The 26675-nt window shown below is 50.3% G+C and overlaps 1 protein-coding gene across 1 annotated transcript in view; it reads left to right on the forward strand.

The window, feature by feature from the left end:
• Window positions 1-26675, forward strand: part of NTN1 (netrin 1) — a 186773-nt gene that overhangs the window by 136649 nt on the left and 23449 nt on the right. Inside the window, exon 4 of the mRNA XM_052658337.1 lies at window positions 447-500. Within this exon, the coding sequence (XP_052514297.1) occupies window positions 447-500 (54 nt within the window). The remainder of the gene's footprint in view (window positions 1-446; window positions 501-26675) is intronic.

A 26675-nucleotide genomic window follows, 5' to 3' on the forward strand; every position in this document is an offset into this window, starting at 1 on the left:
CCAGAGTGCAGACCCCTCTTTGCATGTGGAAAACACCCCCCAGCACCCTCACATGCCACAGACACCTTCCCCACCCATGAGTCAAGGTCAGCCTGAGCTCAGAGTCTGTTGATGTGAATAAGGGGGGCCTAAGGACCTCTCTGTCTGCCCCTGGCCCCGAGATGAGTAGATGGCACACAGACAGCAGAGGGGGCAAAGTCCTGCCTTCCCCTCCTCCAGTCTCTGCCAGCTGGAGGGACAGCTTCCAGCCGAGAACGGGGTGGTCTGGCCCCTACGCCAGGCTTTCCCTTCCTCCCTGACCGTCATCTCCCGGGGTGAAGAGTGGGACCAGGAGGGAGGGCCCGGGGAGGTTGGGGGGAATCTGCACTGTGCTTTTTCTTCTCTAAGGTCAAAAATAACGTGTTCTGACCTTGTTTCCCTTTCCCTCCGTCCTGAACCCCACAAAGAGATCCCTGTGGCACCGCCGACCACTGCAGCCAGCAGCGTGGAGGAGCCCGAAGGTAAGCGGTCCCCTTGCTGCTTTCCTTCTTTTTGCTGTGGGGTGCGCTGGGGGCTGGGGAAGGGAGGTTAGAGGGGCCAGACTCCCCAGCCACCACTGGGGCACTGGCTGGTATCAGTGGTTCCCCTGGGCTGCACTGAGCAAGATGGAGCCACATGGCATTTTCTGCAATGATGTCCCTTCTAAGAATAAAGGGGAGGGGCCTTTATTAGTGCTTAGGGCTAGCTTGCCTTCCAAGCCTGAGACCCTCAAAGCCATGGTCCTCCTGCTCAGCCAGCGAGGGGAAGCTGTCTTCTGGCCCAGGGCCATCCAAGCCAGGGTCCTGTAAATTCCTTCTTGCAGAGAGGGAAGGAGATGGGTGGTGGAGATGGAAAGGACATTCTTAGAGCACTGGGGTCCACAAACAGAATGAGGAGGGGTGTGAATCGGGACAGGAAGAGACTCACGCTCTCACTGTCCCTTCCCTCTAACTGAAATCAAGAGTTTCCAAAAAGAAAGAAAGAAAAAAAAAGAACTTCCCTGGTGGTCTAGTGGTTTGGACTCAACACTGTACTGCAGGGGACATGGTTCTATCCCTGGATGGGAACTAAAATCTTGCATGCTGTGTGGCCAAAAAAAAAAGAAGTTTCCTCCATTGCAAAGGTGGGCCACAAACCACAGCCGGGTCAGCAACATCGGAGATTTGGCCACCTGCAGAAATCCCAGCCGTTTTCACATCATGTTAGAGTTGGTGCAGGTATCATGAAATATTATTTATGCTTGCTAATTGCTTAAAAATGATGAAAGTTACCAGCCCTGCTGTGGGATCTTGATTTATAATCATTAATAAAGAAACACATACATTACATCACTGTACCATAAATCTGGGGTTTTGAAAATATTTGGGTAAGTGTATTTCAGTATTGATTAGTTTCCTTTGTAGTCTTGTGGATTTTATTTCTGCATTTAGAAATATTACTGTGAGAAAGGGCCCATGGACCATCCTTGGTACAAGAAGGGTCACCCAACCCTGGCTTTGGGCACAGAGAGGGCTCCAGCCTGGCTGGAGGGCGCACCAGATGGAGAGCAGGTCAGGCTGTACCCAGTGCCGTGGGCCTGGGGTCACATGGGGCTTTTGTGTACCGGTACTTGGAGTAGGGAGCTTCCCTGGTGGCTCAGTGGTAGAGAATTCACCTGCCAGTGCAGGAGGCACAGGATGCATGGGTTCAGCCCCCAGGTCTGGGAGCTCCCCTGGAGAGGGCAATGGCAACCCACTCCAGTATTCTTGCCTGGGAAATCCTGTGGACAGAGGAGCCTGGTGGATTAGTCTGTGGGGTCTCGAAAGAGTTGGGCATAACTCAGTGACTAAACAACAGCTTGTAGTAGGAGTGGGCATGGGGGGCAAGAATGGTGACAGTGGGGTCCCCAGAGGACCTCAGAGTCAACTCGGGGGCCCCCTTTGCTCCTCTCCTGGTTGGCCTGTGGGGGAGGCCCGGGTACCCGTGTGATCACCTGAATGCTTTAGAATAGACTGGATTGTTTCGAGTGTCGGCCGGTCCCTGGGAACTTGAGAAAATGGATTCAGAACTTGGATATTCATAGTCACCAAACGGCCCTCAAAGAGGAAATGCCAGAAAATGTCAGGGAGTGCTGGAGGCCTCACTGGGGAGAACCAAAGAAATAATGGACTTAGGTTGCTGGGTCTTCAGCACCTTTGATTGAGTCTCGGGGACACTTACAGGAGAAATTGTGCTGGGAAGGGGCTGGAGGAAACAGCATCATGGGTGCCTGTGAGGACACTCTTTGATAAAAAACAGATTCAGAGGGACAACCCCAGTTCATCCAGCTCCTGGGCCTCCCTGATAGCTCAGTTGGTAAAGAATCCGCCTGCGATGCAGGAGATTCCGGTTTGACTCCTGGGTCAGGAAGAGCCCCTGGAGAAGGGATAGGCTACCCACTCCAGTATTCTGGCCTGGAGAATTCCATGGACTGTGTAGTCTATGGGGTCGCAAAGAGTCGGACACGACTGAGCAACTTTCACTTTCAGAGCAGTTGAGAATCGAGAAGACACTTTCAGGTCATGGAGTCCTGCTTCTTGCTTTTACTGTGACATGAGCCCCAGCAAAGCTCACCGGGATGAGCTCCTCGGGCTGAGAACACAGCCCATCCAAGGTCAAGGCAGATCGTCATGGTCGCTCACTCTCGTCTCCCACTTTGCTGGTCCTTCCAACCTTGACTTTAGGTTTCTCGTGGTGGTTTTTGGCTTCTTCCTTCCAAATTCGAAATGTGCAAATGGAATAGAGGAGTAGCAAAAAACAACTCATGAGATTTCTCTACAGGCCACGAGAAGCTGGTATAAAGCTCAACCAGACAGAAGATTCCTGGGCAACTAAGTTGTAGCATCTTCCTTTGAAAAAACTTTACTAATTCTCAGTTTTCTCATTTCTTTTGGTTTTGTTACTATTTATTTCCTATCTTTCTTCTGGACCTTGGAAAACATGATATCAGTGGAAGCAAACAGTCAATGAACACTCTTGACAAAGTGCTTCCTCCACCGAAGGGCTAGGTGAGCAAGTGTGATGCCTGTCGAGATGCTGGGTCCTTGGCCAGACCCGTTGTGACTTTCTCTGGGTCTCCGGATGCCCGGGATCTCTCATGCTCTCCCCAGGGAACTTGGGCCAGATCCGGATCATGGGCTCTGGGACTCTGGGGTCTGAAACCACAAAGGCCTTGCTCGCCTCGTCTCAGCAGGAGGGAAGTTGTGGGCAGGAGGCCAGGGGGCCCCCTGGGAAGCAGGGCCTGGGAGCTCAGTCCATCCGAGCCTGTCGATTCTTGCAGTGTTTGAATAGCGAAGGCCTCCATGCTGGGCTGCCTGAGAAAAGCTTGTTTACTTTTGCCTGCGGAAAGAAGGAGAATTAATAAAGCCGAGAATTTGTCCTGAAAGCTGATGGACATAACCTCACCCTGAACCCACCCATCCCCTTGAAGGGCCAGTTCTCTCTGGGAATGCTGTCCACCTGCTCACTGAGCCAGCTGGTACCCCATTTTGGGAGGAAGGGAGGCAAGGAACCACCCACTTCAAACCACTGATTTGTAGTTGTAGAGACCTCTACCCCTGCGTCCCCTTGCTGTGCATTAGCTCCAAGGTATCGGTCTGTCTGCATGTTTGGTTTGTAGAGGCCCCTGGGTTTAGCGGAACAAGCGCTATCTCAAAGCCAGGAGATCTGGGGTTGATCCAGCATTGACTGTGAAGCCTTGAACAGAGCAAAGACTGCTTTCTGCCTCCTTGAAGGATGAAAGGATGGGACCACTGGTCCTGGGCCTCCCTGCCCTGAGTCTTCTGGGAGGAATAAACTTCTGCTAAGCTTTCTTCTTCCGTGTCAATGCCTGCTCGCTGCCCTACTCGCTCTGGCGATCTGCTTCTCCCACGAGCCTCGCAGGCCCCCGTGGGCAGAGGATGCAGGTAAATAGTTAACGCCTGGCTGGAGGTGATTTCTAGCCTTTGGTGCTCTCCCTGGTGTAAACCAAGCCCAGGTGAGCCTCCCCACCGGAAATAGAATGTAGACGCCTTGGGAACCAGAAAACCGGAGAGAGGCAGGGTGGCCTCTGAGAAGGCCAGGCGCTGATGGCTTGGGCTGGCCTCCGAGTCTGAAGGGACATGGCTGTCATCCAAGTGGAAGCTGGACCCCGGATGGAGGTAGGAGAGCGAACAACCAACGCCTGGGCTCCCGCCACCTCCCAGCTGGTCTTGGGTTCTCCCTGCAGCCCAGCTGCACTTACCCCTTTTGGGGCCCCATGTGGTGCCCTCTGCCAACTGCTCCAGTGGCCCAGCCCGGGGGTAGGGGTAACTTCCAAGGCCCCCCACCCCCAGCAGCCCTCAGGGGAGCCAGGTAGCTAAATCTGCATGAGCCACCAACCCCCCCAACTCAGGTGCTCCCAGGTGTGGGGGTGTTTAAAGGGGTGGGGGTGTGCATGTAAGGGATAGGGGTGGGCTTAGAGATGTCACCTCTGGGGACCCAGCAGCACCTCTGTTTTTTCCTGGAAGACAGTTTGGTTTTTCTAGACCTGGAGCTGGATAGGGTTGGATTAGTCTCGCTTTAGACTTTGGTTTTCCAGGGGAGGGGGTAAGACTTGAACACGACATTGGCTGGTGTTTGGGTGAGGGGGGGGAGTGAAGGGCACTGAATTGGGAGTTTTGCCTGATCTTGTTTCCTCTGTTGTGAAATAGGGTGATGATAACACTGTTGAGTACGGTTATTGGGTAAAGACGGTAGTTCGACAGTGGGCTTATAAGTGCTCAGTTAAAAAAAAACACAATGGAACGCCATGGAAAATACAGATGCTTCCCTGGTGGCTCAGTGGTAAAGAATCCGCCTGCCGATGCAGGGGTCGGGGTGGCTGGGGTGTTGATTCCTGGGTCAGGAAGATCCTCTGGAGAAAGAAGTGGCAACCCACTCCAGTATTCTTGCCTGGAAAATCCCATGGACAGAGGAGCCTGGGAGCTACAGTCCTTGGATTTGCAGAAGAGTCGGACACAAATTAGTGACTAAACAACAGCAAGATGGAGGGAGGGGCTTAGCTGGGCTAAAGTCTCTCCGTTCCTCACTGGGACTGTGGGTTTACATGAGGACGGGTGCAGAGGGAGGGCTCTTGGGAAGACCTTGATTGGAAGCAGGTGGGGCTGCCCAAGACAGAGGCCAAGTGGCCTCCTCACAGACCATAAGACCCTCTTAAAGACTGGAAACCAGTTAAAGGGCTTGACTTCACAATAGCCAAAAGGTGGAAACAGCCCAATGTCCACTGGTAGCAGAGCAGATAAACTCCGTGTGCCATGTCCATACGATGGAATATCATGCAGCCCTAAAAAGGGATGGAGTACCAGCAAGGGCGAGACTCTTGAAAATACTAGAAGAAAGTATGAGTGCTAGTACCGCAGATGCTAGCGTTTAAATGCTGGAAGCTTGAAAATACTATCCTGAGTGAAGGAAACCAGCCTGAGAAGGCCGCATAGTCTATGAGCATGTTTATACGAAAGCCCCAGAATAAGCAAATTCAGGGATAGAAAGTAGATTCGTGGTTGCCATGGAGTGGGAGGAGGGAGAGATGGGGAGTGACTGTTTGATGGGTACAGGCATTGCTTTTGGGGTGATGGAAGATTCTGGGACTAGAGAGTGGTGATGAGTAACACTGTGAATGTAATTGATGCCACTGAATTGTACATTTAAAAATGGTAAATTGTATATGTGCTTTACCACAATTTATGTGCCAGGTCTTAGTTGCGACATGCAGGGTCTTTGCTCTTTAGTCACGGCTATGTGAACTCTTAGTTGCAACACGTGGGATCTAGTTCCCTGACCAGGGATCGAACCTGAGCCCCCTGCATTCAGAGCATGGAGTCTTAGCCACTGGACTCCTAGGGAAGTTCTTACCACAGTTTTGTTTTTTTTTTTAAGTTGAATTTTTGAGGTCAGAGTGCAAGGAAGGGTGCAGTGGATCTGGTTTGTTTGGGGTGGGCTGACTGGAGAGCAGGAGCCCTGGGGACGGGGTGCTGGGGCTCGGGCAGCAGTGGGTGACATGCTTGCCTTCCTGACCCTTGGTTCACTGGGAGACTTCTGAGGCTGGGGGGCTGCTTAGTACCTTCTCAGTTCGTCCCCAAGCAGAAATAGCTCAACCAACATGGGGAAATGGTGGACGTCCTCTGTGACCTTCTGGATGTACAGCAGTGGCTGTGTGGCTTAGAGTTATGTTGAAAAGATCTGCCTGCACAGCCCTCTTCCTCTTCTCCTTTTAGGGTTGTCTGAGAAGCATGTGGTTCCCTGGGTCCCAGTAAGGGAGCCCTTGTTACTCCCGGTATAGGAGAAATGGACCTGTGAGTTCGTGGGGGCGGGAGTGGGGAGCTGGGATCCCCGGCCACAATCACCTGGAAGCAGCTCTGGCTACTTGTAAGGACAAGGTCTGTTAATTGATTGCTAATTGGATTTCAAGAGATGGGGTGAAACAGGATGTGGAGCTGTCCTGGATCAGCCATCTGAGTCAACGGCCATCAGATAAGTATGGCCCCTTGAAGAGTTTGCTCCAGACTCAGGAGCGGAGATAAAGCAATTCTGGCTAAGTGAAGGAGAAGGAGATGACACTTACAGAATGTCTGCCCCGTGCTTGGCAATCTTCCCAAATCTTAGCCATTTAATCACCTCATTTACCTAGGTTAAGTAGGTACTGTTATTACCTGATTTCACGTAGGAGAAAGTGAGGCTCGGAGAGGTCAGTGAGCTGAGATTCCAGCCTCAAGGTCTGTGAGTGGTGGTGTTTATTTATGGCTGTGCTGGGTCTTCGTTGCTGCCTCGGGCTTCCTCTAGTTGCAGTGAGTGGAGCTACTGGTCACGGGGCCTGGGCTTCTCTTTGCGGTGTCTTCTCTTCTTGTGGAGCGTGGGCTCTAGGGTGTGTGGGCGTCAGTGGTTGCGTCTCATGGGCTCTGGAGTGAGGGCTCAGTGGCTGTGGCATGTGGGGTCCTCCTGGACCAAAGATTGAACCGGTGTTGCCTGCTTTGGCAGGTGGGTTCTTAACCTCTGGACCACCAGGGAAGTCCCTGTGAGTGGCATCAACCTCCCTGTCATTTGACCTCTTGGTAGCCATGCTAGTTGGTCAGTGTAGGGTAATTAAAAAAATTTTTTTTAAATATATAAACATGTATATATGAATATATATATATATGAACTATGAACACATGTAGTCACACACATGACCTTGTGGTAACATCCTGCCAAGAGAGAAGACAAACTTGTGTGTCCACAGGGGACCTAAAATCAAGGTAGAGATGGGGGTGCACCCAGTTAAAAGCCACTGTCTCCCACAGGTGCCAGTTAAAGTGCCCCTTGGGAGTGTGGTTGGTCGGTGTGGGGCGCTGGGGTGGCTGGCGTGCCTGAGGCCACAGGGTCTGGACTTGGGAGAACCACTTAGCAGTGACCTGTCCCTTTGGTCACGAGGCAGCTGAGTGAGACGGGCATGTGGATCAGCTTATAGGTTGGGGTGGGGGTGGGCAGGGCCTCGGTGACTTCCTCACAGCCTTATGTGCTAAAAAGTGTCTGCAGAGAGTCAGCTGAAAATTGTTAAAACTGCTAAGACTAACCCGGGGAAGCCATTACAGAATTAACATGCAAAGGTCAGTAACTTTTCTTATATCAGTGATACCTAGTTACAAACTGTGTCAGAGCCAGTGAAAAGCATATAATGGCCTGTAGAAACTGTTTACTGAATATACCTTTTTTTTTATGGTAATGGAAACAGTCTCCCAATTAGAACAGCAACAAAAATATCAAATACACAGAAATAAAAGTAGCAATAAAGGTACAGAGTGTATATTAAAAAAATAAAAAGAGGGTAAAGCTGGAAATTTGCCCATGGTCCAGTGGTTAGGACTCTGCATTTTCACTGCCAAGGACCTGGGTTCAATCCCTCCTCAGGGAACTAAGATCCCACATGCAGTGCAGTGTGACCAAAAATAAAAATTGAACTTAAAATTTTTTTTTAAAGAAATAAAGAGGTTATTTCCCAAGGGACACTAAAGAAAAAATTGGAAGATCGTACCATGTTCTGGGAGGTCAAGATTCAATACTGTAAAATGTCAGTTCTCCCTGAAATCTATAAGTTTAGCATCATCCTAGCCAAAATTCCAACTGGATAGAATGTGATTCTTAAGTTCAGCTAGGAGAATAAATGAGTGAGAATAGCCATGAGTGTTTTTTAGAAAAAGAAAAGTGATGACAGGTGACTTGTCCTACCAGATTTTTTAAATATTGTAAACAGGATATTTACTTTAGTGTCATCCTGGCATAGGAACAGAAATCACACACACAAAAAAGTAGAAAGTCCAGAAATAGAAATATAAACATAAGAACTTGTATATGATCAAGCTGTGATTATAAATCAGTGAGGAAAAGGGTGAATCAGTCAGTAAATGGTGCTGGGAAAACTGGCTGTTTATTTTTAAATAATAATAAAATTAAATTTCTGCTTCATGCTGTGAACCCACATAAATTCCAGTGGATGAAATTTATTTTTAAAATCTTAAAAATTCTAGGATAAAGCATTGTTAGTATCATGTAATCTTTGATTAAAGAAGGCTTTCTTGGTATACAAAAGTCAGAAATCATAAAAGGAAAGATTTTAAGTAGATAAAAATGGAAAACATCTGTGCCTCAGAAATCTCTAACCAACATAAGGCAAATGAAAAGCTGAGAAACATCAATTTTTAACGTGAATGACTAAAGACTAATATCCTCAATGAATAGCTTTTACAATTCACCTAAAAAGAGATCCTAATACAAAATTGAGCTGAGAAAATGGACTAGAAATTCAGAGAAGTTATTCAAATGGCAATAAGTATCTGAAGTATTCAGTTCAGTTCAGTTGATCAATAGTGTCTGACTTTCTGTGACCCTGTGGACTGCAGCATGCAAGGCCTCCCTGTCCATCACCAACTCCTGGAGCTTGCTGAAACTCATGTCTATCGAGTCAATGATGCTATCCAACCATCTCATCCTCTGTTGTCCCCTTCTCCTCCTGCCTTCAGTCTTTCCCAGCATCAGAGTCTTTTCCAAGGAGTCGGTTCTTCGCATCAGGTGGCCAAAGTATTGGAGCTTCACCATCAGTCCTTCCAATGAATATGAAAACAGAACTGATTTCCTTTAGGATGGACTGGTTGGATCTCCTTGCAGTCCAAGGGACTCTCAAGAGTCTTCTCCAACACCACAGTTCAAAAGCATCAATTCTTCAATGCTCAGCTTTCTTTTTAGTCCAACTCTCACATCCATACATGACTACTGGAAAAACCATAGCTTTGACTAGACGGACCTTTGTTGGCAAAGTAATGTTTCTGCTTTTTAATATGCTGTCTAGGTTGGTCATAGCTTTTCTTCCAAGGAACAAGAGTCGTTTAATTTCATGGCTGCAATCACCATCTGCAGTGATTTTGGAGCCCAAGGAAATAAAGTCTGTCACTGTTTCCCCATCTGTTTGCCATGAAATCATGGGACTGGATGCCATGATCTTCGTTTTTTGAATGTTGAGTTTTAAGCCGGCTTTTTCACTCTCCTCTTTCACTTTCATCAACAGACTCTTCAGTCCCTCTTTGCTTTCTGCCATAAGGGTAGTGTCATCTGCATATCTGAAGTTACTGATATTTCTCCTGGCAATCTTGATGCCAGCTTGTGCTTCATTCAGCCCAGCATTTCACATGATGCATATAAGTTAAATAAGCAGGGTGACAATATACAGCTTTGACATACTCCTTTCCCAATTTGGAACCAGTCTGTTGTTCCATGTCCAGTTTTAGCTGTTGCTTCTTGACCTGCATACAGATTTCTCAGGAGGCAGGAAAGGTGGTCTTGTATTCCCATCTCTTTAAGAATTTTCCACAGTTTGTTGTATCTGAAGTATTATACTTTAGTTAATAAATATTTTTTAAAATAAGTATTTGCTTAATAAAGAAATAATATTAGCAAGAATACATTTTAGGGACTTTCCTGGTGGTCCAGTGGCTAAGACTTCCAGCTCCCAATGCAGGGGGCCTGGGTTAGATCCCTGGTCAAGAAACTAGATCCCACATGCCGCAACCAAGAGACCTGGCACAGCCAAACAAATAAATACTGAAAAAAGAATACCATTTAAAACCCTTACTAAATTGACACTAGTAAACAAAAAATAATTCCTAGTGTTAAAAGAGTTAGGGAAACAGGAAACCTGCTGGGGTGATGGCAAGGATGAAGGGTGATTTAGCATCATGTATCAAAATATATTTTTGACCCCATCCTTTCCCTCATAGGAGTTTAGCCTAAGGAAGTAGTGATGTGTGGCAAGACTTGGCTACAAGGACCAAATGTCTTTCAGTAGTGTTTTAGTGACTCCGTTATGAAACATCTGTATAACTATGTTGTAGGAGAATATTTGACTGTGAAATGAAAAGATACAGTATACCCGCGAAAGCAGATTACACATCTGATTACATGCGGAGGGTCAACTTTGGTGAAAAGACTTGCTTACACAGCATTTTGGAGAAATTATTTCGTTTGTGCTCATATATTCACATAGTTCCCAGCCTGGGACTGTTTTGCCCCATTACTGGAGACATTTTTGGTTGTCAGTAGGATAGTGCTAGTGGCATCTAGTGGGCTGGGGCCAGGGGTGCTGCTGAACATCCTGTATCACACAGGACAGCCTCCTTGGCGATGGATTATCCAGCCCCGAATGGTAATAGGAGTGCCGAGGTTGAGAAGGCAGGTGTGTTTTTGCAAGATAGCATCCACGTGCTCTCTCCAGAAGTACTGAGGCAGGATGCTGCTGGTGATTTCTTAGTTATGCGTCAAATTGAAACAGATGCTGCTAAGGGTTTAGAAGGGGACTTTGTAGGTGGCTCAGTGGTAAAGAATCTGCCTGCCAATGCAGGAAACTCAGATTTGGTCCCGGGGTCGGAAAGACCCGTGGAGTAGGAAATGGCAACCCACTCCTGTGTTCTGGAAAATCCCATGGACAGAGGAGCCTGGGGGGCTGCAGTCCATGGTGTTGCAGAGTTGAATATGACTGAGCATGCACGCACATGCACGAAGGTCTAGAAAGTGAAGTTTTTCTTTTTTTTCTTTTTATAATATTTATTTGTTTGGGCACATCGGGTCTTAGTTGTGGCACGCAGGCTCAGTAGTTGTAGCAGGCAGGCTTAGTTGCCCCAGGGCATGTGGAGTCTTACTTCTGTGACCAGGGATTGAATGCAGTCCCTTCCATTGTAAGATGGATCCTCAACTGTTACTGGGCCACCAAGGGAGTCTCTAAAGTGAAATTTTTGGAAATCAGCTAAATGTGATTTCAGAAATCATAGGTAATGCTATGCTCACATAGGCAAGTGTTAGCCTGATCCTTTTTCCATGGTGAATTTTAGCCCAACCAGATATGAAATTTATCCAAAGTTCTGAGCTTTACTATGTATTACTGTATTTTGAATTAATGTGATTTAACTGATTGTTAAAATTTTTATGATGAGAAATCTCGGAGCAGTGGCCAGAACAGAGTTAGACTTCCGTGTTCCCATCACATTGATTTAACACTTAACATCATGCCCCATTTGCTTCAATGATTTTTTTTTTTTTAGCCAAAAGATTTTCCGAGAAAAGCTTAGACATTATGACATTTCACCCCTAAATATTTCGGAAGCCCTCCTTCTGGAAAAGAACATTTCTTACATCTTCTCAATAGTTTCATTACACCTAACAAAAGTAACAATAATTCTTTAAGACCATCAGATGCCCAGTCCACCTTCCAGCTTTCTTGGTTCTCCCCCAAATGTCTTTTACAGCTGGCCTTCTCAGTGGTTTAATGATTACAACATGATGCAATCATGTGCTACACGAAGCATTATATTTAGAAGTGCGCCAGCGTTCTGTTTTTGAGGGTAGAATGAGTGTGAAGTGCCATGTCAACTGAAAATGCTACCTGTGTGTTACCTGTCATCATCATTAACTTCATGATCTTAAGGGGATGGCCACATCTGGCCACAGGGTCGTGGGCTTTGGGGACAGGGGTGGGGTGAGAGCTCTGAGCTTCCTTCAGGGGAGTGTCCCTGAGGAATGGGCCGCGCCGAAGGGACAAGCGAGCCAGCCACCATCATAAATCCTTGTCATTTCCCTCTGTGATGGGAGCTGAGGGTGCTGGAGCTAAAAGCCGCTCAGCAGTGGCTTCAGGTGCGGGGCTGGAGAACTCTCGGGTGTGGGGCTGTCCCCTGTATTTCCCGTTTGGTTCAGCATCTCTGAACGGTTGTGACCATCCAGTATCCTCTGGTGGCAAAACAGCTTCTGGTAAAGAACTTCCGGGTTCTGGTTAAGCCCAGATTTCCGGACATCAGTGCTGTTCCCTAAAACATTCTGGGAAAGGAACCAGAGGCTGAGCCAGGGGACTCAGTGGTTCCCAAGGCCCCTTTCTCTCGAGCAGCACCCGCCCACTCCTCTTGCCCTGGCTGGAGACCAGACCGATCTGTATGTGTTAGGTTGGACCGAATGGAATTGCCATTTTCTTTGAGCATTTGTGGCCCACAGAAGTGGCCTTTCACACAGCTCAACTGACTGCTTCTGTCCTTTTGGCCAGCAGACCCGGGCAGCCTGCTGGACAGACTTTCTCTGTCTGTCAGTCTGTCTCTGAGACTTTTCTCTGCCTTTGTCTCTGCCTCTCTGCTCTGCCACCTTCCTTATTCCTTCGCTTTCCCTCCATCTCCTCCCCCTCCCTTTTCCCCCTTTTTAGGGCCTGCACAAAGGGCCGAGGGCAGAGGTCAGGCTGGGGTGAGCAGGGCCAGGAGAGCGCACCGCCCCTGTCCCACCACCGGGGGCCTCAGTCACCCTGGGGAGCACAAAGGAAGCCCTTTGGCCTGGGGGGTTTCAGGACCCTCATTGTTCCTCTTTGGCCAGGCCTTTGCAGGTGGAGTTGCCACCAGCCTTGGAGGAAGATAAAGGGATGAGCCCCCAGAGGCCAGGGGAGCACGTGGGGGTGGAATATTCAGCCCTTCTGGGGGCTCTTCCCACAGGGGACTCAAGCGGGGGATGGCTGGTGGGGATGGGACAAGTGACAGGTGTCAGTGAGAGAGAGGCTTGGAATCCCTGGGGCCCGCCCCTGTGTCACGCGTATGTCACAGGGTCCTTGTTGCTGAGGCTGGGGGGTTGGGGGCGTGCAGGCTGCAGAGCTGGCTGAGGTGGGGTGGAGGCTGAGACACCCCCACCCCCTCCCCGATGGGCAGCTCCTGCCCAGAGCTGTGCCTGGAACCTCCCTTGGGATTCCTGTAGCGGCCCGGGGCTGGGCCCTGGTGTCAGGCATCACAGTCAGTCCCCTCTCTGCTTGCTCTTGGGTTTGTCCCCTGTGAAACCTCTCTTGCTACTGAAGTTAGTAAAGACCCCCACCCCACCAACCCCAGAAGTGGTCCCTCTGATTTCTTAAATACCCTGCCAGGTTTAAATCTACTCCAGACTTGGACTTTGCTGGTGGTCCAGTGGTTAAGAATCTGCCTGCCAATGCAGGGGACAGGGGTTTGATTCCTGGTCCAGGAATATTCCAGATGCCACAGGGCAACTAAGTCCCTATGCCACAACTACTGAAGCCTGTGAAGCCTGTGCACCCCTTTGAGGAATAGCCCCCATTCACTGCAACTAGAGAAAAGCCTGCACAGTCAAGAAGACAAAAAGCTACTCCAGACCTAAAGCGATAATAATAATAGTAGTAGTGTATTAGTTCAGTTGGGCTGCACTGAAAAAACACCATAGACTGGATGTCTTAAACAACAGAAGTTTAATTTTCTCAAAGTTCCAGAAGCCGGAAGTTCACGTTCAGGGCACTGACATGGTCCAGTTTCGGCAAAGAGCCTCTTCCTGGCTTACAGACTGCCGACTGCTTGCTATGTGCTCACCTGGCGGGGAGAGAGCTCTCTGATGTCTCTTCTTCTAAGAGCCCTAATTCCACCCTCATGGGCCTCACCCTCATGACCTCATCAAACCCTAATTACTCCCCAAAGGCCCCACCTCCAAATACCATCACTTTGGGGGTTCGGGCTTCAACACGGGAATGAGGGTTGGACACAGTTCAGTCCGTGGCAAGCAGTGATGACAGCATTCTTAAATACCATCATTTACTTTAAAACAGAGATTTTGAGTATTCCGTGACCCTCCCCTACACCAGTGACTCAATGAATGTGTCCTGCAAACCACTTGATAGCTCTGGGATCTGTCTTGCCGTTGAAATGAAGCCGTTGGGCTGATGATCTGTTCAGTCCCCTCCCACTCAGTATTTCCATGTCCTGGCTGGTTGGCAGACAGTGATTCTGGCCTTTTGGTCACAAGTGGTTGCCTTGGGGGCTCTTTCAGGGTTGTGTTGAGGGGATCTGTGGGATTTGGACCAGGAAGTGTGCCCAGACCTAGGGGAAGAAAGGTGAAGAGGAGAATGGACAGGGGACATCGTCTGCCCATTATCGAGCATCCTCCCTGGCTGTGGACGTAGAGCTTCAGCACTGGAAGGACCAGTATGGTCTTGAGGTGGGAGAGGCTACCAACTGCCCCCTACCATCTGAAATGCATGAGGGACTGTCCCCACTATGCCCCCCCCCACCTCCTGTCAAGCAGGACTCTCTCTGCTTGTCCCACTGTTTCTAAACCTATGGGCAGGGCTTATGAAACTGGTCCCGCTCTACCCCAAGACGTACCCACACAGATCAGGGGCCTTCAGAGCTTTAGTTCAGTTAGAGCCATGGACCTGAATCTGAGGAGGCTCTGGGGACCCCTGCCCCCTTCCAGTTCCTTCCAAAGGAGAGGTCAGCTGCTTCCCAGGGGAGGTGGTGGCCTGTGTGACTTGCATTGTTTTGTGGGCTCTGCTCAAGAGTAAAGTGTGTTGTAGGATCAAGGAAAGGAGAGAGCTGCTCTGTTTGCAGAGGTTAGAAATGAATCAGGGTCTGAAACAAATTTATTTTGTGTAAAGACGTGTCTGAGAATTGGTGGTGTGCTGGAGCTGGCACACACCTGCTCATGAGAGCCGACTGCTGGCATCTCTTCCAACTCTGCATTCAGGGCATGGTGCTGGCAGTTTGAAATTGGCTGTGGTGGGAATATTTACACCTTAGAAAATGGCACAAGCTGTGAATCAAGACTTTTTCTTCCCAGGGAGCTGGTGGTTACACATTTATCAGCATTTCTCCCCAGAAACCTCCCGAGACTGGAATTTTGCCCCCTGATAGCAGTATGAAATCTGGACTTAGCGCATCCAGTCTGGCTTCCCCATTTGACAAGTGGGAAAACTGAGCCCCAGAGGCCAGTGACGGCCGAGGTTACACAGTGGGTTGACGGCAGAATCCAGGTGAGGACCCAGGTCTCCCATCTCCCCACATACCATACTGTCTCAAGCCAGCACCCTTTCAAATTGTGGAGAGATATCAGCATGGGGACTTGGAAGATTCCTCTTGTTGAAGAGAGGTGAGAAATTCTTAAGGGTTTGGGGCAGCAGATTTAGTGGAAGCTGCTTTAAAATTTCCTTCAAGCCAGGACGGGTTAGATTTTCACTCACTGCCGTCTTATCCCCCTCCCCCAGCAGGGGGGACACGGCCCTAGTTTCCTGGCCAAGCCTTCCTTCTGTCCCGTGAGGCCACCTCCTTCAGTCCCAGGGTTGAGAAGTCATAGTTTAGCATCTGAAACCTCCCTGCAGGCGAGGACATCTTCACCAGATGGAGACAGCGCTGAGAAAGTGGCCGTCCTTTTAGGGCTGATAATCCGGGATTGTCCTGGCTCTGCACTTCATTCCTGTCCTTCCTCCTCTTTTGCGGTGAATGTAGTGCTGTGGACGGGGATAAGGCACAGTGCCAGCTGCTCTTTTGGGCTGTCAGGGGCCCCATGACAGGGATTCTTGTGCTGGCGATTTATTGAGGTGATGTTCTCAGGAGAAACCAGTAACAGTGAGGGGAGCGGGACAGGGTGGAGGGAGCTAGGAAAACGTGTGGCTTCAGGAGAAGACTGGGCTCAGCCTATCTCCATGGGTGCTCTGGACAGTGAGTCACCCCAAAGGACCCAAAGAAGTTGTCCTGCATATAAGCAAAAGGTCTGGGTAGTTATGTTGTTCAGTCTCTAAGTCATGTCTGACTCTTTGCAGCCCCATGGACTGCAGCATGCCAGGCTTCTCTGTCCTTCACTATCTCCCAGAGTTTGCTCAAATTCATGTCCATTGAGTTGGCGATGCTGTCTAACCATCTCATCCTCTGCCGCCCCCTTCTCCTTTTGCCTTCAATCTTTCCCAGCATCAGTGCCTTTTCCAATGAGTCAGCTCTTTGCATCAGGTGGCCAAAGTATTGGAGCTTCAGCTTCAGTCCTTCCAATGAATATTCAGGGTTGATTTCCTTTAGGATTGGCTGGTTTGTTATACCTGCCCACAGTGCTGGCCGTTGGCAGTAGACTTCTTCCTGGGATGGGGTATATGGATATTTCCAAGCAGAGCAGTTTCCATCAGCCGAGGGCAAACCTTCAGAGAAAGTGCAGGTGTGAGCTTGTGGCCACCAGCTCCTGCAGCAGCTGGAGGTGGGTGCACTGGCCCAGGAAAGGGGGTCTCATCAGTGGATTTCTGTTTTGTTAACTCTCCAACAGCTCTACTGTGGAAAGTCCTGGTGGTTATTCTCTGGGGCCTGTGCCTTCCCTCTTGACCCCTGACCAGTCACTCAGTACAGACAGTCTTGCAGTCTCCCTCAAATCTCTCCCTTCTGCCACACACACACTGCTGCTACCATCCTGATTCAGACTCTGTTTACTTCTCACCGAAGGTGTGTGGTCAGAGCAGGCTCTGTGCTGTAACAAGCGTCCCCAACAGTCCATTGCAGGTGTTCCTAGCTGGGCAGCTCCCTTCTAAGCAGTGAATCCGAGGTCCAGGCTCCTTCTGTCATGTGGCTCTTCCATCCCTGAAGCCTCAGGGTCATTGGTTTGGAAAAGAGAGTACTATGGGATCACTCTCCAGGCCAGGCCTGAAAACACCTGCATCACTTCCATCCGAGTCCCAGAGCTGAACTCAGTCACATGACCACACCTAACTGCAAGGGATGCTGGGTAATGTAGTCTCCAAGCCCAGGAGGCAACTAAAAAGATGTTTGGAAACTATATACAGTCTTCCCTGTAGATTTTTTTTGTTCACTCTGCTGACTTTGGGGCATCTGTGGCCACCTGTCGTCAGGGTGCCACTGTTACTGGCATGAGAAAGTGATGGTGAGCTTTGAGGGCCTTTTCTCTGTGTAGGAAGCAGGTAAGCCCAGTCTTGGCCAAGGGGTGGACGTCCTGCCTGCACAGCTGCCCAGGTTGAGGTGTAGCCCACCCAGGGAACTCAGCAGAGGTGTGACTGCATTGGCACTGGCCTAACTAGCTGGGCTCACCGGCCAGCCAGCCAACCAGTGGGGTGAATACCACAAGGCCACCAGCTTTGCTCTCTTTTCTGACCTTCCCAGGGAGCCTGGCTTCTCCTCCCTCCCCTGCGCCACTGAATCGCCCTTCAGTGCCGACGGACGGCAGCTCCAGACTGTGTCCACCGCTGGCTCTCACTGGAGAAGCGTGTCCACGGCCAACTGGATCCCCGTTGGGACAGCTTTGTTTCCCCGGCTGAACACAAAATCCCCTGTTCACTCGCAGAGCCGACAAGGAGACCCCATGGGGCTGGCCCTGTGGGAGCAGACAGCAGTGAATGCAGGGCCCCGATGGCTTCAGCTTGTTAAAGGCCAGTACACAGGCTGGCCCTGCCCTCCGTGCGGCAGACAGAAAGGAGGGCACGGAGCTGTTACAGGGGATTAGCGGCCGCAGACGGACGGAGGCAGGTGCAGCCTTTTCTGCAGTTCGGAAGGGTTTATGAAATACTGATCCCATGCTCTATAAATCCTTCCCTTGGCCTCATCCGGGCTATAGCCTGAAAAATGGGGATTTCTTGTCCAGCCAGGCTTGGGAGTGGTTTTGATTGTCCCACCCCACCCCACTGCCAACTCTTAGCATTCCTTGGGAATGCCAAGCCAAGGATTTGTGTACTTGTCCGTTGATTCATTTTCTTTTCATTCATTCATCAGAGGCACCTTTATTGAGGGCCTGTATTAGGGGCTGGGGTTCCAGAGATGATGGAATGTGGAGTCTCGAATTCAGGGGACTGTGGTTTATGTGAGAAAGATGCGCAGATAGATGACTCTAAGTCAGAATGTTAGAGCAGAACCAAGGATTTACATGTCGGCAGATACCCCCATGGCCGTCTCTGGACCTCCCAGTGTCAGGCTCTGTTGAGAGCCTGTCGGCTCTGTTCTGCACTCGCTCAAAGCCTCAAGTCCCAGGTGGCTCGTCACCCCTCGGTTGGGCTGCTGTTTGCCCATGGCACTGATGGCAGATAAGGAGAACCCATGGCAGAGTGAGAAGTTTGGGGTCTTCAAGCAAAACTTCTGGAAAGTCTGTCTCTTGGCAGAATTTGCATCTTGGGAAATAGACCAGGTTGAGGGGGCTGTATTCCTCTGGCTCTGATGTGGATTTGGCTTCCATGTCTTTCCCTCCTAGAGGTGGGGACCCTGCCGCCGTCTGCTGCAATCAGACTTCCCTCATGCAACAGGCAAGCACATCTTCAAGCACGTAGGAATCTCTTACCTGAGCTCTCTTCTGGGCTTCACAGTGCCCACCTCGTGCAGGTGTTGGATCTTTGACAAAAGATGTTGGAACCTGTTCTGTGGCTCAGGGCTTCAGTGCATGTGTTTTAGTGGGGAGGGGAGGGAAGAGGGTAGTTGGGACCTCAGGGCTTTCATGAAGCCTGACTTCAGAGAGTGGAGGCGTATGAGATCAGGAGGGTCTCAGTTAGCTTGTCCCAGGGCCCAGATAGGTATTTCCTGGCTACTAATGGGAGCTGGTGCTTGGGGAACAGAACGACACATCTGGCCTCACTGTGGGTGAAAGCCGGTTAGTCTGTTGGCTACCAGAATCGCACTGGATGCTTCTCCCAGTGTGAACTTCCCAGCAGTGGGTCAGGGCAGCTCTGGGGGGTCTGTGGGGTCCACAGCCAAGCTTAGACCTCTGAGACACACCATCCTCTGGTTCCAGTACCCTCTGACCAGGGTGGGAGTGGGGCAGCAGAGGCTCAGAGGGTGCCCTGGACAACAGGGAGACAGATGTGGAGCTCTTGACTGGGAATTCCATGTCTTGGGAGCTCCTGGGGCAGAAGAGATGGGTAAGAAACAGAAGCCTGCTATAGAAGATGACTTTAGCTGTCTTATTAAACCTGAACGTGTCCAGGCAGGGAGGGCAGGGCAGGGGTGAAGTCCACTGGCCTCTAGGTCACCATCACCCTCTAGGGTCTGCAGTGGCTCTTGGGGAGGACAGCCATGCTTCTGCCTGGAATGTGAAGATTCTAGCACCTTCCTTGGGAGGCATGGGGTCTGTGCTGGTGACCCAAAGTAGAACCAGAATCCTTTCTTTCCCCAAAGCAAATGTGGTCTCTTCATTCTCCACTTGAGAGGGTAGTGGAGTCTGGTCTTGACAAGGGAGGGTTTCAGTATCTGCCATGGTTCTTGCATTTTTGTGGAATGAGCAGCCCCCATAAATACGTTTTTCAGATGCCATAATTTGTTGAAATGCCATGTAACTTTTTTAAAAAACCATTTTGCATGGAAATCTTTCCCAAGTATATTGCCAGCTTTCCTGCCATATTCAGCTATGCACATTGAACATGATTTAATGTCTCGGGATGATACAGCCATTACAAAAAAGGGATTATACTGTAAAGAAGCTTTTTCAGCCATTTAGGAGTGTTGGCCTCTATTCAAAATGGCCCTTAGGTATTCTGCATCTGCTGTTCATAGTTTCACAGTTTTCTGTCTCTTTCTTGCTCTCTGCTAGCCAGTCCTTCCTCCTGCCAGTGGGTGAATCTTCAGAAAGCTCTCCCTACCCTTTAAATAGGTAGATCCCAGGGTCCTGTGATCTGGGAATGGTGGTGGTTGTTCAGTCACTCAGTTGCATCCAACTCTTTGTGACGCAGCTGCATGGACTGCAGCACACCAGGCTTCCCTGTCCTTCACCATCTCCTGGAGTTGGCTTAAACTCATGTCCATTGCATTGGTGATGCAATCCAACCATCTCGTCTGGTAATGACATTTATTATCAGTGTTTGAGAATTAAGGATGGTTACGTGCTGAATGAAGATCTAGAGGGATTTCCTTTGTGGTAGTGATTTCAGTTCAGTTGCTCATTGTGTCCGACTCTTTGCGACCCCGTGGACTGCAGCATGCCAGGCTTCTCTGTCCATCACCAACTCCTGGAGCTTGCTCACACTCATGTCCATCGAGTTGGTGATGCCATCTAACCATCTCATCCTCTGTCGTCCCCTAGTAATTTGTAATTTGGCTCCTTCCAAACTCTTCCTTCTGTGTTCTCACCTGTATCCCAAAGAACTGAGAGAAACAGACAGGTGGCCTCCAGGCAGGTAGTGTTTCACAGTCTGGAAGTGTTTCCACACCCAATGTGGATAAGCCTCTTCAGTTCTCACATCAGACAGCTGAGGGACAGAGAGGTTAAGAAAGACCAGCATGATGAGGGTTCAGGAAGCCATGTTCTTGGAGTTTGAAGAAACCGAGAAGCTTGGGAGGGCAGGGTGCTTTCCCTGAAGTCTTGAGGGCTGATCTGTTGGTTAAACAGGCGATAGGTAGGCTTGTGCTGGGCTGTTCCAGGTGGAACTAAGGATGTGGGGGGTGCAGTTACAGAATAGGTGAGGCTCAGGTGACGAACATGCTGTACCACCCTAGGGTCAGAGGTGAGGCCGATTCAGACGGTGGGATGGAACTAGGAGGCCCAAGGGTGAACTGCCTTTTAAGATCCCACTTTCAGCTCCCATAAGGTGGATTCCATGGCCTGTCTCCAGTCTATCAGTCGGTGACAAGTGGCAGAATAAACCAGGAACGGCCGGAGTGCTGACTTGCTCAGCTGTGTCTGACTCTTTGCTACCCCATGGACTATAGCCCACCAGGCTTCTCTATCCATGAGATTCTCCAGGCCAGGATCCTGGAGAGGGTTGCCATTTCCTTCTCCAGGGGATCTTCCCAACTCAGGGATCAAACCCGTGTCTCTTGCATTGTTCTTTACCACTAGTGCCACCTGGTAGAAGTGTGACAGCTTTCTCACTGAGCAGCAAGAGCACCTGATTGAGTTCCGGGCCTCTGGGTTCTTAGGTGGATTAGTAATGCCTGCCATGAGCTTGGACATGCAAATTAAGCGTGCGTGCTGTCGAATTGCTTTTCCTGCTTCCACGCTTGCTCCCAATCGCTGTCTTCTTGGGCAGCTGTCGTGTTTATTCTAGAGATAAGTTGCTCCTCATCAAGTCTTTTCAAACTAGGGCTCCAGAGTGTCCTGCCTGCTTTCTCTGCCGAGGCTTTCATCCACTTCTGAGGGCCAGAAGCTCATCGGCTATTTTGATGGGGAACTACATCAGAAGCAGCTGTAGGAAAAGAAATCTACTCCTTAAGTGCAGCAGCTTCTTGACTTGGCCTGCCTGCTCCTGCCTTCCTCTGGCAACCTGTGATCACAGCCCCAGGTTGTGTTTCCTAAGGGCACGGCTGGTGGGAGGAAGGACTGGGCATGGTGATGGACGCTGGCTTTATGGGAAGGGCTGTGATGGGATGTCTGAGGGTGGGGGGTGTGGGCAGAGGGATTCTGCCTGAGGACAGGAAGCCGAGAGCGTGGTCTCTTGAGAAGGGGCGTCCCCTACATCAGAGGCAGGGGAGGTTAAGGGTCAGTGCTCAGTCATCAGGTCACCCAAGGCTTTGGGGACAAAGACCCCTCTGGGTGGCCCTGACCTGGAGTGAGGGGCAGTTGGTGACAGGGAAAGTGTCCCCAGGGGACGTGACCTGGGATACAGAACATTGTGGGCCTGTGTTCTCATGTATAATAGAAATGGTGGTCCTAATGCCACCCGCCTGACTTCCTTACCGGTCATTGTGCAGCTCAAATGGGGTCATGGGTGGAAAGTGCTCTGGTAGCTACTGTCCAGGTATAGTCACCCACTCAGCTGTTCAGCTGAGCTGCCATGGGGCTTGAGTATTGGACATAGCCGCCCTCTGAGGCTGAGGTGGGGTCTGCAGGCAGAAGAGAGGGGACCCCAGGCCTGTGGGGCTGGTGGCAGTGCAGGACCGGGGACCACCTCTGGGATAGAATGAAGCCCCTCGGTGTAGTTCGCCCCAGCTGGGAAGGACTGGGCATGGGCAGCTGAGGGCTGAGAGAAAATTCTCGATGTCCAGGCACTGGTTGAGCTTGCCGAGGTCTCCCGCCTCCAGTTGGGAGGGCTTTTGCAGTCCCCCAGGCACTGGGCAAGAGGCTTTAATCTAATTACATGCTTTATTTGAGCCAATTTGTTTTCCAATCCATCTTGTTCAGCAAGAAGAAAGAGCGTGCTGGGGACTCCTGGCACCCTCTTGTTCCAAGTGGGGAAGAGGGGCTGCTCCCCGTCTCATAAGGCTGATGTAGACCCCCGACCTCGTCCAGCTTGGTCACCCCACCCCCAAACCAGACTGCAGGCCACCCTGCCCGGCAGGGATGGGACTGGGGTAGGTTGACCCTTTTCACAGGCTGGGCTGCAGAAGGGGAAAAAGCCTGGCGTGCTGGTCTCCCCTCCTGAAGGCCCAGCCCAGCTTGTCTATTCCATCAGCCGCTCCCTGCCTGTGCCCTCTGGGGGTCCCAGTGCTCCAGGCAGGACAGGCTTCCAAGGCAGCGGCCTGGGAGGGGGCTGCACCTTCCCACGAGGAAAGCCCCACCCAGCTCTGACCCTCCCTGGCCCCTCCTACCAGGGTTGCCCTCCTAATCCCAGGCCCAGGATGTTCAATCAGCAAATACATTTTCATCGTAAGGCAGCAGGTTTTGAATCTCTGTTATTAAAGTCCAAACAAAACACCGAAGCCCTTCCAAAGTCCCTGGAGAGGGAAAGCTTGCCGGCTCCTGCTGTCCTGCCCAGGCGAAGAGCTGCTCTCGCCAAGCTGCGGCTTTTTGTGTTTCACAGCATTTTCCCAGAATTGTCTTTTTCCGCCCTTCAGAATCCTGCTTCAGGCCTTTGCTCTCCTGCTGTTTATACAGACTCTGTCCTCGAGGCGGCTTCTTCCCCGGCAGGCCTGGGGTCTTCACCCTAGGACTGGGGCCGTGTGGGGATTGCTGGGGCCGAGGGTCACTTTGCCACATGGTGGGGGAGGCTGAGTCCCCCGCTTATTCAACAAATATTTATTGAGAGCTTGTAAGTATCCCAGGCCCTGGGGAGAGCAGTGGATGGGGCAGTGGCCCCTGCCTTCAGGGAGGGAGGCAGACAATAAACAAACCATGTTGAAAAAGTGTGAGACTGCGCTGTGACAGTCCTGGGGGTGGGAGACCGGATCCTCCCAAGATGGGTTTGCTTTTGGGGGCAGCCAGACATCAGTCAGTACGTGTGATACACAGAGTGAGAAATTGAAAAAAAGAAACTTTTTTTTTAATAGGGTGTGCCAAGAATACAAGATTGGTTTTCTTGTCATGGCTCCTGAATTATAGCAAAAATAATAACAAGTAACATTTTTAAGAGTTTGTTAGGCTTCATCTTGTTAGCACCTCAAAGGATTACATGCTCTTACCCTATTTAATAAATAAGGTATATGGGGAAAGAATCCAGTAGAGAGTGGGTATATGTATAGCTGATTCACTTTGCTATATGCCTGAAACTAACACAACATTGTAAATCAACTACAACAACAAAAAAATAAGTCTGGATAATAAAAAATAAATGAGGACTCTGAGGTTCAGAGATGTGCAGTCACAAGCCCAAGGACACACAGCTTAAGAGTCGAGAAGCCAGTGTTTGGAGTTCCTCCATAGCCTACCTGCTGACTGCTCCTCCATCCCATGGCCCTGATCCCCATCTGTTTTCCCATCTGTATTTTGAGATAGGGCTTCCCAGGTGGTTCAGTGGTAAAGAACCTGCCTGCCAATGCAGGAGTCTCTGGAGCTGTGGGTTCAGTCCCTGGGTTGGGAAGATCCCCTGGAGGAGGAAACGGCAACCCACTCCAGTATTCTTGCCTGGGCAGAGGAGCCTGGTGGGCTGCAGTCTGTGGGGTCTCCACGAGTTGGACATGATTGAGCACACACACACTCATACACATTCTGAGACAGGCCCTGCCTATCAGTGCACCAGGTTGTATCCTGGGGTCCCAGGCAGAGGCAGCCTGTCTTACGGACACTCCACCTCCCGAAGAGAACGGGCAAAGCCCGCACATCCAGAACTCAGGGTGCTGCTTCCGGTGTCAGCTGCGCCTCCTGGTAGAGACATCAGGACCCCCCCGATTTCTGGAGTCACTCAAGCCCTCGCCAACCCAAATCATGTCCTCTTTGTTGTCAAAGAGCTTAGCAGATTTAAAAGATGCCTGAATGCCCAGGCTTTCTCATGGGTGTCACCAGAATAATCGAGAAGGATGCTTGTCTTTTGTTTGGGGAGCCTGATTTGGAAGTTTGTCTGAGCAGTCTTGGTATCTCACAGGGGCAACTGCGTTCAGCTTTAAAACAATTTTTTTTTTAATTGAAGGAAAGTTGCTTTACAATGTGTTCACCTTGTTTTGCGCTGTTTGTGGACACAGGCTTAGGGGGGACCCAGAGTTTACATTCCAGTGAGTTCCACTGGAGTTCAGTGGTGACCTCCCCGCACCAGGTGCTGGGAACCAAGGTTCCAATTCCCTGCTGGGTGAGGAGGCAGACAGATAATTCTAGACCATGTCCTGAGTGCTGAGTGCATAGAGGGCGCCCTGCTCTGCTTGAGGGCCCAAGAGGAAGGCTGGAACCCTCTGGTGGCTTATCCAGCCCTGCCCTGCCCGTCCAGCCGGTGTGACTGTTCTCTGCTCCTCCCCTTGCTCACTCTGTGTGAAACTACCTGGCTTTCATGCAGTCCTGGACCCTGCCAGGCTCGATCCTGCCTCAGGGCCTTTGCACAAACTGTCCTTCCTGCTGGAAACCGTCTTCCCCAGGCCTTGTTGTCCCTGCCTCCCTCGCACTGCCTGGGTCTTGGTGCTGCGTTACCTTCTCAGGGAGCTTTCCCTGACCCTGTCCCAGCCATCACTCACTTCTCGTGAGGGAAAGAGAGGACGGACACACACCCTCACCCACCCCACCCCCACCCAGCAGTAGAAGCTCTGTAGCACTTCAAGTGCAGAGGGCAAGGATTCAGTCCCTGGTCAGAGAGCTAAGATCCCACATGCCAAGTGGTGTGGCCAAAAATATGCTTTTTTTTAATTTAAAAAGTCAGTGACTTCCCTTGTGTTCCACTAGTTAAGGGTCCACTTGCCAATGCCAGGGGACACAGGCATGATCCCTGATCTGGGGAGATTACACATGCTGCAGGGTAACTAAGCCCGTGCACCACCACTCCTGAAGTCTGCACGCCCCAGAGCCCATGCTCTGAAACAAGAGAAGTTACTGCAGTGAGAAGCCTGAATGCCGCAGCTAGAGAGTGGCCCCTGTTCGCTGCAACTAGAGGAAGTCTGCGTCTAGCAGCGAAGACCCAGCACAGCCAAAAATAAAATAAAGCATTTTACGAAAGGAATAGAAACATCACCTCGCTGAATAGGAATGTAATGTCATTACGGGATTCCTCCCATTCAGTCCCCATCCTCACTGAAGAAGAGACTCCCCTCAGAGTGTTGTTTAGTGTTTTTCTTCTAATACCAAAATGGTATATTTGTTATCGTAAAGTTTAACATACAGATAAGGTGAAGCAGGAGTTTACAGAAACCAGCCACAACCCCTCCTCCCTGCACTTTGGTGCCCAGTGTATTCTTCTAGAATAGAATTCAAACCCCTTCCATGGTTGACAAGAACCTAGGGACCCCCATGACCCATGCAGTCTAATCTCGGGCTGCCCACCCCCCACCCCCAGCTCCAGGCCCATCCTCTGTTGGTTCTTCAGTCCTGCCCGCCCTTTCCTGGCCTGGCTGCTTCACAGAGCTCCTCCCTCGTCCTCCGAGACGTAACCTCCTCACAGTGGCTTCACACCCAACGTGGTCTCCACCTGCACCCCTAACTCCATCCTCTGCTCAGGCGTGCACTCTGGGCATTGTCTTCATTTTGTGAGTGTCACTCTTCTGACTGTGGTTACATGCATGTCATTGACATGTTCTCTCCTGCTATAAGGCCCCCCCTGACCATTCCATGAGCCACACCTAGCGCCTCCCAGAGCCGGTCGTGGAAGTCTCTTAGCCAAGCTTTGAAGTGCATGATGCAATGATACATTCTTAGAAATGGGGCTGCTGCAATCAAGGGTGTATGCTCTCCAGGGTTTTGACTTTCTATGGCAGTTACACTCAGAGAAGTTGGTACTGATTTGCACCCCAACCACATTATCTCAGTCTGAGTGTTTGCTTTGACACCTCCCTAGGCAAAGGTCTTACATTTCTCTTGATTAAAGATGTGTTTCTTTGATTATTTGAGGATGAGCATCATTAACATCTCCTTGTCGGCTTACTCCCCTCTTTTGTGAATTGCCTGTTCCTCTCCGTGGAGTGTGAGGGTGCTTGTCTTATTGATTCAGAAGAGTTCTTTATATATTAAAGACACCCACACTTTGCTCTCTATGTTGCAAATACTTTTGGTTTTCTCTCCAAAGCTTTACAAGGCACCTCATGGACAGTCCATTACTTGGGACTACCTCA

This window comes from Budorcas taxicolor, chromosome 19, assembly GCF_023091745.1.
Source record: "Budorcas taxicolor isolate Tak-1 chromosome 19, Takin1.1, whole genome shotgun sequence".
Lineage (NCBI taxonomy): Eukaryota > Metazoa > Chordata > Mammalia > Artiodactyla > Bovidae > Budorcas > Budorcas taxicolor.